Source organism: Microtus oregoni, unplaced genomic scaffold (genome assembly GCF_018167655.1).
Source record: "Microtus oregoni isolate MIOR12 unplaced genomic scaffold, Mior012 000024F_ref0000369, whole genome shotgun sequence".
Lineage (NCBI taxonomy): Eukaryota > Metazoa > Chordata > Mammalia > Rodentia > Cricetidae > Microtus > Microtus oregoni.
In genome coordinates, this window is record NW_024543083.1 from 16,830,331 (window position 1) to 16,843,007 (window position 12,677).

General features: G+C 51.6%; 1 protein-coding gene across 2 annotated transcripts; it reads left to right on the forward strand.

Annotated features, from left to right (window-relative positions):
- The first annotated feature begins 1,337 nt into the window (after positions 1 to 1,337).
- CUNH13orf46 (chromosome unknown C13orf46 homolog) lies at positions 1,338 to 12,392 on the forward strand. 2 transcript variants are annotated; one of them, XM_041674041.1, is made up of 9 exons: positions 1,338 to 1,527; positions 3,517 to 3,568; positions 4,434 to 4,593; positions 4,683 to 4,730; positions 5,669 to 5,719; positions 7,085 to 7,152; positions 8,901 to 8,979; positions 11,623 to 11,690; positions 12,290 to 12,392. In XM_041674041.1, the coding sequence occupies exons 1-9, from the start codon at positions 1,338 to 1,340 to the stop codon at positions 12,354 to 12,356; spliced, it is 783 nt and encodes a 260-aa protein (XP_041529975.1). In that variant the 3' UTR covers positions 12,357 to 12,392. The 2 variants fall into 2 exon arrangements, with proteins under 2 accessions (XP_041529975.1, XP_041529976.1); XM_041674042.1 differs by lacking the exons at positions 11,623 to 11,690; positions 12,290 to 12,392 and adding an exon at positions 11,505 to 11,570.
- Positions 12,393 to 12,677: the final 285 nt, after the last annotated feature.

A 12,677-nucleotide genomic window follows, 5' to 3' on the forward strand; every position in this document is an offset into this window, starting at 1 on the left:
AGGTCACTCGCGTGAATCAAAGTCCCTAGAAAGAATGGCACCTTACATCGGACATCTGTAAAGCTTGTTAACTGATAAGAAGCCCAGTAGTTGTGGCGAGGTTGGAATGTTTATCTTGGGCTATATTTAGACACTTTAATAGCCATTCCTTGCCTACCTTCTACGTCTGACCTAACAACCTATGGTTCACAGATACAACCCTTTGGCATGCATTCACAAAGCTCTGGTTTCCCCAACCAAAAGGCTGCGGCCGCCACCAGAGAGCAGCTGAGGTCGAGCTGGAGTCCCTTGACTTTTGTAGCATCCATTTAATGCTTCCGCCAGTGTATTTGAAAAGTACTTTTGTTTATGGTTTTCTTTGTCCTGCTGATGTAAAAGCTCTGGAGACTGGAGATTGCTCAGCGCAGAGAGTTCTCAGCACTCAGATCGAATGGCTCACAACGGCCTGTAACTGCAACTCCTAGGACCGAGCACCCTTTCCTGGACCATACCGGCACCTGCACCCACGTGGGCTATATCCCCCCGACACACATAAATTTGAAAGAGAAAAAGTTTTCCAGCTGTTCGTCCATGGAGTTTGAATGTGTTCTGAGGCGGTGGTCACTTGTATTTAGCTCCAGAGTAAGCTTTTATCCCCCTCAAGGGGATAAGTGTATGTTATGTTGACACTAGGGGGAGCCACAATCCAGTGTTCCTTCTTCAAAGAAGAGATGAAGACACGGATTCAAGGGACAGCACCTTACGATAACATCTGTGACCCTAAGAGAGGCTTCAGGGAAGCCAGCCCTGCCCTTCCTTGATCTTACCCTCCAGCCTTCGACTGGGAGACATTTTTCCAGTTGAAGTCATCCAGGCTGTGGTCCTGTATAGGCAGATGCTTATGTCAGTGTAATTTAAATAATCAAATTATCTTCCACCAAGTCCTCCTCCCAGTGGCGAGTCTGACCAATTGGCCTGGATGTAGATCCAATCACGCTGCCCCAGAACCCTTTATTCATTTTCCGAACTTTTCACCCTGCCATCCTCATCTCTGAAGGAAAAGGAAGATGTCCAAAGGAGAGACCGTGCGGGCATCAGGAGCACACGTGTGAGGCATGAAGTACAGGAAAGTGGCCAACATGAAATCACTCAAAAACAAAAAAACCTGGAGCCTGCAGAGACCTCTGGGGTAGCCCTCAGCATTCAGCTCTGACTTGTGATGTCACAGCAGCGCCATAGCAACGGGGACTGAGCATGCTCTGGGCCACTTTGCTGGAGGAGAGACAGGGAGAGAGGCGGGCAGAGATGCCTTCAGTCTGAGGCTGCGCTGGTGGCTTCCTCCTCCCCTCTGGGTCAGGATGGAAAAGGATCCTGCCACTCACAGGAGGCACAGGCCTGGCCCTGGGGCCCTGCCCTCAGGAATAGCCCCTGGATACCTCAAAGTGGCCAGCGAGGGGGCTGAACTCCAGAGGAGCAGGAGTGTGGGTGGCTTGCACCAGAAGGGGGATCCACCAGTCTGCATCAGGAAGCTACTACGCAAGGAGCTAGGTAGGGGGTGGCTCTCTCTTGGTGGGCTGGGAGGGCAGGCCGGACCTGGCCCAACTTCAAGAAAGCAGTTTGTGTACAAATGAACACAGACAGTTTGCACACCAATGTGCAAGGCATATTCCTGTAAGGAGAAGTCACTGGCTTCTAACCGCACAACTGCACCAAGCGATGGAAATCCTACCTTTCTCATTACTGCTCTTTGCTAAGTCCACTTCACTGGCAGGATCAGGACTAGAAGGTTCCCCTAATAGCATCTTCTAAATCGTAGGTGCATGTATCCCGTGTGCTCAGGTGGGGCTGACATGTATCCTCGTGTGCTCAGGTGGGGTTGACAGAGATCTTTGTACGTGTGGGTACTTTGCCAGCATGTATGCCTGTGCACTGTGTACATGCAGTGCTGGGGAGAACAGACGAGAGCTTTGGGTCCCCTAGGATTGGAATTAGAGTTATGAGCCCCACGTGAGTGCTGGGAACCAAACCCTGGGCCTGTAGAAGAGCAGCCAGTGCCTTTAACAGCATTTCTCCAGCCCTGCCAGTCCATTTTTAAATCCTTTTGGAAGTGTTTAGGTCACCAGGAACCCTTCTAGTGAGCTCTCCTCCTCTCACCATTCTGACCCGTTGGTTTGAGGTATCATGCAAAGCTGTGTAACACACATACACATGGAGAGAGCAAAAAGGCCTCAGTCTCCTGCTTCTCTCTGTTGGGCAGGCAGCTTCTAACTACAGATGCCCACAAGTCTGAGTCCCCTACTGCAGACAACAGAGGGACAGGCATGAAGTCTCCTGAGAGAGGGGTCATGTGGCACAGGTCAAGGCCAGATGTGCTGAGCACAGGAGGGGACAGATTCCCTTATAGGAAGGGGGCAGCTTAGACGCACCTAGCATCTCTATGAAGGGCAGCGCTGGGATGGAGGATTGGAGTGGATGGAAAGAGAAGAGGACCGGCTGGTGAGGAAGTGTCTCCTGCACTGGCATCAACTAGCCTGGACGCTAAACCCAAGGAAAGGGCTTGCCAGTTCTGTTAGGGCACCATCCAGAACAGGGCAGCCCTCAGACCAGTCTCTGGGCTTGGTTTTTACCAGAACTCTTCATTAACATTTTGGGGCTTCTGTCTGAATCCCAAAGCCACTGTGGGGATCAGATTGTACCAGCCATCCATGCTGAGGTCTGGCCCCGACGGCAGCACTGGGGGAATTGGACAGAATGGGGCCTCAATGGAGTCATCTGTTCATGGCTCTTCCTGTTAGATGAGCTGCCAGATCCCTGGAAGCTGAGGGGAGGAAGTTCCATGCAGAAGAAGTATGCCTTGTGGGGGGAAGCTCACAGACCAAGTAGTGCTCCCAGGATCCCTTGGCACGGTTCCCTGCAGCCATTGCCCTGAAGCTGGGAATTCATATTTCATGGCTGCTTGTTAGGGTCTCCTCAATCTTGAACACATTCAAGGTACCTCCTGTCCCATGGGATAGAGGATAGTTAAGATCACCCCAGTGATGGCCTTCAGAGTTAGGAGGCGTCAGTGGCCAGGATGTTTCCTGACAAGCCATTCTATCTAGAGCAAGTCGCCATCTTGTGAGGGTCTCTTTTCCTTGACTCCTGTTCTTCCATTCCCGTAATCAGTGTTGGGATAAGGAAGATTTGGGGACCCGTGAGTGTATTGCAGGAAGCCATGAATGCCAAGTCTGGGTCACAGAAGAACAGAGTAAGGATTGGGCTTTCACAACTACGCGTGAAGCAGGCTCAAAGCTCCAGCCCAGGCATGGAAGGTGCTGGACTAGGGGAAAAAATGCAAGTGTACTGTGAGGATGGTCAAAGAAGCAGATGTGGAAAGAATTCTCTTTAGCCATGGCTGTTCACGCTCAAGCTGGCCTGGAGCCTGCCCTGAGGAGTGTTAGGCAGGACAGTGAACCAGTGGGTTGGTGAACTGTGGGAAGGCCTGGGTGCGGGAGCCATCATACCGTGGGATGCTAACCAACTTCCCTTGCTCCTCAGACTCTGAGGACCAAGGTAAAGATCCAAGAAGTGACACGGATGATACCTCCTGGTAAGTGGAAGGCACTCTCTTCTGAAATGGGAGGGTTGGGGCAGTGGGGAGCAGGGATGGAGCCCTCCCTATGGGTCGGGACTTGGGAAGACTCCTTTCAGGGGGTGACTCTTTTTAGGGTGCATTGGTTGGGATGGTTGGGGACCTTTTTTATCTAAGGGACCCATAAAGCCAGAACCCACCATTGTGTGTCTCGGAAGTGCGGGCAGCCCTGCTCACTTCCTAGGCAGCCCTTCTGCCTGGTCCTTTTCTGGCATCCAGCCAACTTGGGGGAAGTGTCTCAACAACTATCTCCATGTGCCTCTTCCAGAAAGGAAACTCCACCCTGTCTCATGTCAGTTGGGTCCATTAAGGTGTCCTTGCTGAATGGGGAGGCTGTATAACCAGACTCCCAATGGTCAGATAGAACAGCTGTCTGGTCACCTAACACGCAGCCATCCCTCTGCACTGCCTATCATCCTGCCTTTCATGGGGCTTCAAAGTCATTGAACCCAAGGGCTTTTCTCAGATCCCAAAGTCTATTTGCCATGGACCAGGCACAGGTCAGGCTGCCTGTTTACAGAGGGCTTCCCATGAGCCAGCACCGGTGGAAGGTGCTAGACCAGAAAACAGGGAGGGGGATGTTGGTGACTAAAGTCGCTGAAGGCTCCATTGGTTGGCAGAATTAGGTACCACATGCTCCATAAACCTGTAGGGAGTGGAGCTGGTGTCTCCAGACAAGATGAGTTGTCTCCAAAAGGGCACACAGGCTTACCTCACTCCAAGCATTAGGGGAGCAGCCAGAGAGACAGCAACTGATTCCTGTCATAACATTTATTCCAAACGGCTTTTTTTTTTGATGCCTAACCTACCGACTTATCTCCAGTCAGGTGAGCCTAGAGGAAGACAGGAAGAAAAGGAACCAGGATGAGCCCAGAACGCTGGAACAAAAGTATGGGAAGTCGGAGCCAGAGAAGAGCGACTCGGAGGCCAGCACCTCAGAAAAGGATGGTGCCCGCAAAGGAAGACACACCTCAGTGGCCGAGGTCAGGCTGGCCTCGGGCCGCTCTGTGCACTTTGGCCTCCTGCACGGCCTCCCCTGTACTCACCTGTTGGTGTCTTCTTTGACTTGTAGGAGCAGGAGCCAGAGTCCATGAAGCTGAATAACCTTCTAGAAAAGCAGGCAAGCACTTCTTACTCGAGCCACAGGCGTTAAGATGAGCAAATCTGTCCATAGGCAACTCCTGGTGGGCTCTGCGCACACCATAGACTTGGAGTCCTTAAAACCATCTGAGCAGGTGCTCTTCTATCTGACTGGGCTAAAAATTGGTTCAGGGAGCAAGCTCTGGGCCTCTTTGCCTGAACCTACAGCATCCTGCCCTAGCTTGCCGAACAATTAAGTCACTAAAGGTGTGGACCTTGAGATTTCCCCTTCCGATTGAACTTCACCCAGAATAATAATACCCCGCCCAGAGCATCTCACCCAGGGGTGCTGACCAAAGGCACCCCTGACCTTGGTTTCTGAGATACATCTTCTGTGCAAGCACCATACTGAATTATGAATTTCATGGTGACTCATGAAGGAAGGTAGCTTTATCCTCCTTCCCAGATCATGTTATGGGGAACAGGGACAGTGGGACACCTTTTTCACCAGGACTTCACAGCAGATAGTCCTTGGCAAGTTTCTGGGCCAGCCAAAGTGTCAAACAAAGGCTGAGTTGGCATATTGTGAGCTAGCCCACCTTAGAGAGTAGATCTTGTCCCAGTGAAGCATAGCTCTAGGTAAGTGTATGGAGGTGAGCCATGTGTTCCTGTAGATCAGGGCTGGGGAGGGATCCCCAGGACTCCACAGTGGCCTTGTCACTTGAAGGATGGAGAAACTCTCAGAATCTCAAGAACCTGTTTCCACTAAGTAGAAACGGGTGAGAAGGTCATGCTGCTCCTCATCCACCCAGAGCTTGCCTTCTGGCCCCTGCACTCTGTGCTGCCGTGGTCCTCCAAACTTCACAGGGCCCCTCTGTCATCACCAGCATCTGGTGGGGTCATCCAGACCACAGGTCTACAAGGCAGAACCCTGTAACTCCTTCCAATCTCTCTCCTAAATTATTGTTTCCTCTGTAGAAACCATCTGTGTTTGTGGAGATCGACCTTGGAGACCATACTGAGGAGGAGGTACAGTAAAACCCTCCAGACCAGAAACCCAGATTACCCACTAGGAGAGCACCCATACTGTGTGTGTGTGTGGGGGGGGAGCATCACAGACACATGAAGGGTGAGGCAGAGACCCAAGACCAGAAGTTCCAGGGAACATCCATGGTGCTACTGATGAGGACTGACAGGAGTAGAAGAAAAACACCTGTGTCCTCTCTCTCTCTCTCTCTCTCCCTCGCTCTCTCTCTCTCTCTCTCTCTCTCTCTCTCTCGCTCGCGCGCGCTCTCTCTCGCTCGCTCTCTCTCTCTCTTACTCTCGCGCTCTCTCGCTCTCTCGCTCTCTCTCTCGCTCTCTCTCTCTCTCTCGCTCTCGCTCTCTCGCTCTCGCTCTTGCTCTCGCTCTTGTTCTTCCTCCTTTAGCACCAACATGGGTCCTTGGGTACCCAGAGCTTCTAAGGGAATCGCAGAAAGAGGCAGAGAGAACAAGAGATACATGGCTTTATCAGTAACTGCTCAAAATGCTCATGAACCTCTTGTGCTTGAGTTGTTCCACCATGGGAAAAGCGTATTCCCATATCTCCAGGCTGTGGCCTTGGTATGAGGTATTGCCAATATCACCACCATTATCATCACCATTGCCAACAGTACCACCACCATCGTCACCACGGGTATCACTGCAATCACAACCATCAACATTATCACTGTTCCGACAACCATTGCTGTTACTACCGCTATCACCATCATATTTTCACTCTTGACATCCTTGTCAGCATCACTACCGCTGTTGACCACACCAACATGGTCATCATCACCATTACCACCATCATCAGCGCTAGTATCACGACCATCATTATCAATATCCCCATCACATAGTCACCATCATGGTTATGATTGACATCATTATTACATCACCATCACCATTATCCATAAAATGATGAGATTTTCTCAGTGGCTCATCAACATAGTTATTTGGAGTCTCCCTCCAGTTCCCTGCTGTAATGAGCAGATGTCTTTTGGGGTGACTTCTGAAGTTCTCAGTTGACAAATTTAAGGAGTACCTGAAGGTTGGCTACTTTCCAGATTACATCTGTCTATACCTTTAGCTTCTGAATCACACTGTGTCTCTATGAGGCCACTCATGGGGCCCTGAGTTCTGAGGACTCCAAAAAGGTCTTCCAGTAGCAGAAGTAGATCAAGGGGCCAGTTCTCTCCATTTGTAGCCCAGGAATCAGGGAGGCTCACAAGGAGCCGGAGTCCTCTGTTGGGCATCCCCACTCAACAGAGAACTGTCTGGAAGGAGGACATTCGGAACCATAGTGGACTGGCTTTCTCTGTCCCTATCTGTTCCTTGGGAGGGTCCCATAGGTTGTTCTGCCTCCTCCCATAGATAATCACCTGTGCCTTGAGGGAAGAGAAGAGGCCCCCGATGGACACAGGGGACTTGTCAGAGGATGAGTGAGTATTGCTTCAGGGATAACTTAGATGGGGCTGCTTATCAGGGTGACATTCCTACCACAGACTCCGATGGTGACAGCTCTGTGCCTTCTGCCTTCCCTCCATCCCCTAAACCATGCATAAGTCAGTTGATTATGGGGACCAGAGGGGCTAAGGAACAAGTGACAATATGGTAAACTTTCTCAGAGCTTGGGAACAAATTTACCAGGAGCCATATCTCACTCCACCACCAAACCACATCTCCTCATCTTGTTAGCCAGCGAAATGACCAAAGCAGAAGGTAAAGGTGTAGCATTTAACTGTAGAGAATTAGGAAGGCCATGGATGCCATCAGGGAGAGATAGCCTCTCATAGCTGGGTTTAGGCGTACAGAGTTTTGCACACTGGTCTTGAGACTTATGCCCCTGGATAGACCTGCAAAGCTTCACAGCTTCCTGAGGTCCAGAGGCATCAGCCACGAAGAAGGGCATTGGGATCCAGGCAAGCACTTGCCTCTGGCCCATGGATCTAATTTTACTTCATTTCTGACAATACAGAGAAACAGAGAGAACACAATAGTTGCTCAAATTCCCACCCCCTCAGAATTAATGCCTTTGTTAGGGTCTTGGCTTGTTTACTTGGGTTTTCAAGGTAAAATTTCTCTATTAGATTTGTTAAACTGGCTTGTGGTCATAAAGGAACTCACATCATGAGGAACAGAATAACATAGAAGAGGGGAGTTTTAGAATCACCCCTAATCCTACTGGGCTGCATAATCTTTGATGTCACACTCGGGCAGAAGCTGGGTTCATGTGGGGTAATGGTTGCCTCTGGGCCATAAGTCACCCATAGGCTCTGCTCCTTGGTCACACTCCACTTAGCCCTCTATCTGGTGGGCAGTTGGGGAAATATGGTCACGGTGATTGCCACCTTTGCTTCAAGCTTCTGGCCTGGGAAAGGAATCAGTGATGTCTGGTCATCCTCACTGGGAAGTCTCCCTGACTGACCTCCACATGACCAGGCCACGACAGGTGATCATATCAAGTGTTACCAAGATATCAGGATGCCCATGTCACACTCCTCAGCCCAGACTTGACAGAGGCAAGTCTTCTCCAAGGGATTTCCCCCTCACTCTTTCTTGGATGGATTTAACCACAGACAAAGGGTTGACTTTGCACTTTGGCTTGACAGACAGTTAAGTCCATTGTCTGGGTCTGCTTTGCAATCTCTAATGCTCACTATCCTAGGTAGGGTAGGTGTCAGAGTAACCCTGAGTGCTGGCAGTCACTTGGTAGGGATGAGGGTTCTGTACATAACCTGGTCAGGACTGGAGCCGGGACACCCATCTGCACCTCTCACCTCTTTAATTTCCAATTTTATGCCCATTTTGATTATGAGCTGGGTGATTACCTTCGCCATAATAGTGGGAACTGCCGCCACCTATGGCATACATAGTGGGAACCACTGCCTCCTATGGCAGGAACATACATGGAGGTTACCTCTCTCCACCTCCACCTTACCACCTGGAGGATGTCTTTTAAGAGCCCCTCTAGACAGAGAATAAGAGATCTGGGTTCCTGAAGGACAGAAATAAATGGCGAGCTTTGGAATTGAGATATAGCTTGCTGGGGGAGTGCCCTGCTGCCGTGGGCCTTGCAGAGTGGGAGCTGCGGGGGTTTGAGAGTGTGGGGTGGGGGCTGCCGTCCAGGAGGTTGGTGTGTGACAGGGCAGAGAGGGCCTTCTTACTCCCTCATGTTCTTGGCATCCAGGACAAGGACCAGCTGGGTGTGCTGCATCCCATATTCCACAAAGAAGAAAGCAAGGGACACTATCAACACTCTGGAAAAGGTAGTCAAGACCTGGAGGGCAGGGAAGGGTCTGAGCAGCTAGGAGCCCGGGTTGGTGTGCTCACTCCAGGGCCCCTCTGGCCAGTTCCCTGGGGTTCCATTTCCATCTTGCAAGGTTAGCCACAGCTGAGAGAAAGAACAGTGGTGCATAGACTCCCTAGTCCGCTTAAGACCCCTCCAGTCCGCTTAAACCTGTGAATGCTCAGGGAAGGGGCATGCACACCACCCGGGTGTACGCCCTGGCCACCAGAGACAAGAGGATGTTTGTGGATCATGTTCTTCTTCCATGGGATGTGGACAGAGGCAGGAAAGTGGCTATGTCTTCCATAGGCACCTGCCAGTAATGGCTGACGATGCTGGCATGCCCTAGTCCTAGGGTCGTCCTCTACCCTGCAGGTCCTGGAAACATCTAGAGGCACCTGTGGGCCCAAACTCATGATGGAACATTGGTGCTCAGGGGAAGGCACGGTGGGTGCCAAGGTCCCTGTAGGGTAAGGTCAGGGATGCCCAGGAGCCTGGGTCTCCTCTTTACTTGTTGCTGGACACAGGCCCTGGTAAACTGGAGAAACAAGAACCCCAGTATTGCTGGGCGGTGGTGGCGCATCCTTTAATCCCAGCACTCGGGAGGCAGAGGCAGGTGGATCTCTGGGAGTTCGAGGCCAGCCTGGTCTACAAGAGCTAGTTCCGGGACAGGCACCAAAGCTACAGAGAAACCCTGTCTCGAAAAACCAAAAAACCAAACCAAAACAAAAAACCAAAAAGCAAACCCACACCGAGAACTCCTATCTTTAGGTCTGACCATGGCCATGTACTTCCAGTGCTTCCAGACCAGGAGAGAGATGGTCCTTCACCAGGTGTAGGAACTCAATATTCTCACCTATCCAGTATCCTGAGCTTTGTTTTCCCCAGAGATACACGTTAAATGTGCAAGGATAGCAGAGAAGCTGTCTAATGCTCGAGGAACAAACCCCAGCCCAGGCAAGTTGAGTCAGGGGCTGTCACAGCCCCGGTCAGGTCAGCTGTCTTCCCAACCTGATGCTAGAGCCAGATTCTTTCTCAGCGGCTACCACAGTCATAGTCCCAAGTGATAGATGCCAGGATGCCAAGGCCTCTGGACCATCTAGACATTTTGACCTGAACTTGGGGAGAATGCTCAGAGCTGATATCCAGGTTCCAGACGGGAACCCAGGACAGCCATGTGAGAACAGAAGGAAGATAATATACAGACACTTTCCACCTTGTTCAACCGGTTGAAGGAGAGCAAACTGGCGTAGTACAACAGCTGCCGCTCCTGTGTCCTTCCCTCATCCCAAGAGCGGGCCCAGCTACCCTCTCACCAGACGTGTGTCACCAGAGTCCCCCACATACCTGCTCGACATTCACACAGGTATGTTTTTATGTACATGGGACACTCATGCACACATTCATGAGTGTGCAGGGCCATGCTCCTCAGCTCCTCATGCACATACCACACGTGTCCACACTCGTATACTGCACAGTGCACACGTATGCGCATTTGCATTTACACACCTCATACACGCTCCCTTCCACAGTACAAATGCACAAGGTCACATGTATGCATGCTCCATGACCATGCTTCTGTACACATAGGCATGATGTGACATATGTGATGAGACACCTGGAAGTCGAAGGTCAGGGGCCACAGGCCACAGATATGTAATTTGTCTGTGTCTCCACTGTTTCCTTTGGGTACACATGGAGTACAGATAAGAATTGGGGTCCTTTAGCTGTAGAAGGTTAGTGTAACCTCTCAGAGCAAGGCTTAGGAATTGACTCTCCAGGGAGGCCATTGTTGTGTAGAGAAGGGAGGAAGGACCACCCATCAGTTTCCACACAGGCCCCTAGCTGGAAGGGCAAGCCTTTCCGGTATCATTACTCATTGAGAACAAATGGGCCACTTTGAGCCTTGTATCTGAGTATTCCTACATGCCTGAGACCCGAGTCTCCCTTCCCTGCCTCTGTACCAGTCTGTCTTTGGACTCTGAGTCGTATGGCTTCTTAGCATCACTTGTCCCTTCAGAGAAGAGGTCCTGGCAGGATGAGAAGGGGGTGGTCACCTGTGTGCTGAGGGCTCAGAGTGGGGGCAGGAGGTCAGTTCTGCTTGGGCAGCAGCCGGCAGCAACCAGTTTCACTGGGAAGATGAAACAGGCCTGGTGCTTGAGGACTAAGAGGTGCCTGCATTCTGTCCCCGTGTCCATGGTTGGCAAAGACACTGAACCACTCATCCACAGGGTCTTTCTTGTTGCTGCTTCAGGTGACCAGCGACTGTTGAAGGACACCTACCGTTACGGTCCAGCACAGCCACTAGCTCCTCAGATCCAAGTGATGCTGGAATTCAGAGAAAGTTGGCAGCCTAGCTTCTAGGGTTCCACCTCCCACTGCCTGGAAGTTACCAGGCGCCTCCCTACCCCCGCCCTCCCCCCAGTGACTCAGACCCCCAAGGACCCCATCCTTTTTGGGCCTCATCTTCCCAGCCAGGCACTGACACCGCCTTGGCTTTATCAGAACCACCAGTCGCCTCAGGACAGGACCCCTCTGACTCAGCCACTAGTAGAGCTCTCTGGGGACTAAGGGAAGCCTAGGCCTGGAACAGCTTCATGATCCTCCCTCCCTCCATGGGCAGGGCCAGAGTGACAGCAGCCAACGGAGATCCAAAGCAGGGACCCTCCTTCAACCCAACACCAATCACAGGTAAGGTGGAAAGTGAGTAAACTCGTTACCTTCCGGCAGATGGTCCCCCCCCCCCCCCCCCCCCCCCCGCAGAGGGAGGGCACTTGAGGCTTACTCAGGTCAGGGGCAGACTGTGGTGCACGCTGGGGTCACGCTGCACCTGAAGTGTCCTCTCTACAGTATATAACAGGCATGTCACTGGTGACCGTTTTCAGGTGCTACTCAGTACCGAGACAGGGCATCATATGGACCAAGTCCATGCCCCTAGGGGTCCTGCCTGTAGCTGGGCAGAACAGTATCTCTTGATACTTCTAATTTGAGCCACAAAAGGATCTTTTGGTAAATATTAGTCTAGTTATTAAAGCCATGAGGACAGGAGACACATGGAGTTAGGGGGCAGGTAGAGCACCAGTGTTGGGGGCCGACTTGTGATTGCAGCTGCTCTGTGCAGGGCGTGTTGCTGCGGCAACCAGCCAACCTCCCCTCAGTTCCCCCTCTGTCCTCCACCCACACCACTGGGGCCTCTCTAGGCTTATTTGTGCTAACACCGGGACCAGGATTTTAGTCTGTCTGATGGCGCCCCCTGGTGACTCGAGTTTTCCACCCGTCTTCGCTTGCAGTCCTAGAAACCAACTATTCAACGGGCTGGCCACATCATCGCTCACCCAGAACTTAAGTTCCAGCTAAATTGCTCACTAAAGGAAACATCACGATGTGAAGGCTTCGCTGGAGTTACAATGGCGTACACAGGCTGCAGCTGGAGAGGAGAGGGGCCAAGGTTACCTCTGATCTGACCCTCCCTGCATCCCCAGGCCCTGGGCCACAGCCTTCCTTAGTCCCTTTACCTGGAAACCTGGTTCTCTAAGGTGCTTGGGGATGTGAACTCCCCAGTCACCTCTCAAGTGTCTCTCCCTCCCTCACACAAAACAAAGCAGAAACAATTCCTCAAACTTGTGCATCTGAGGCCCTGAGTACCTGGACTCACCAAGGACATGGTAATCATTGAAG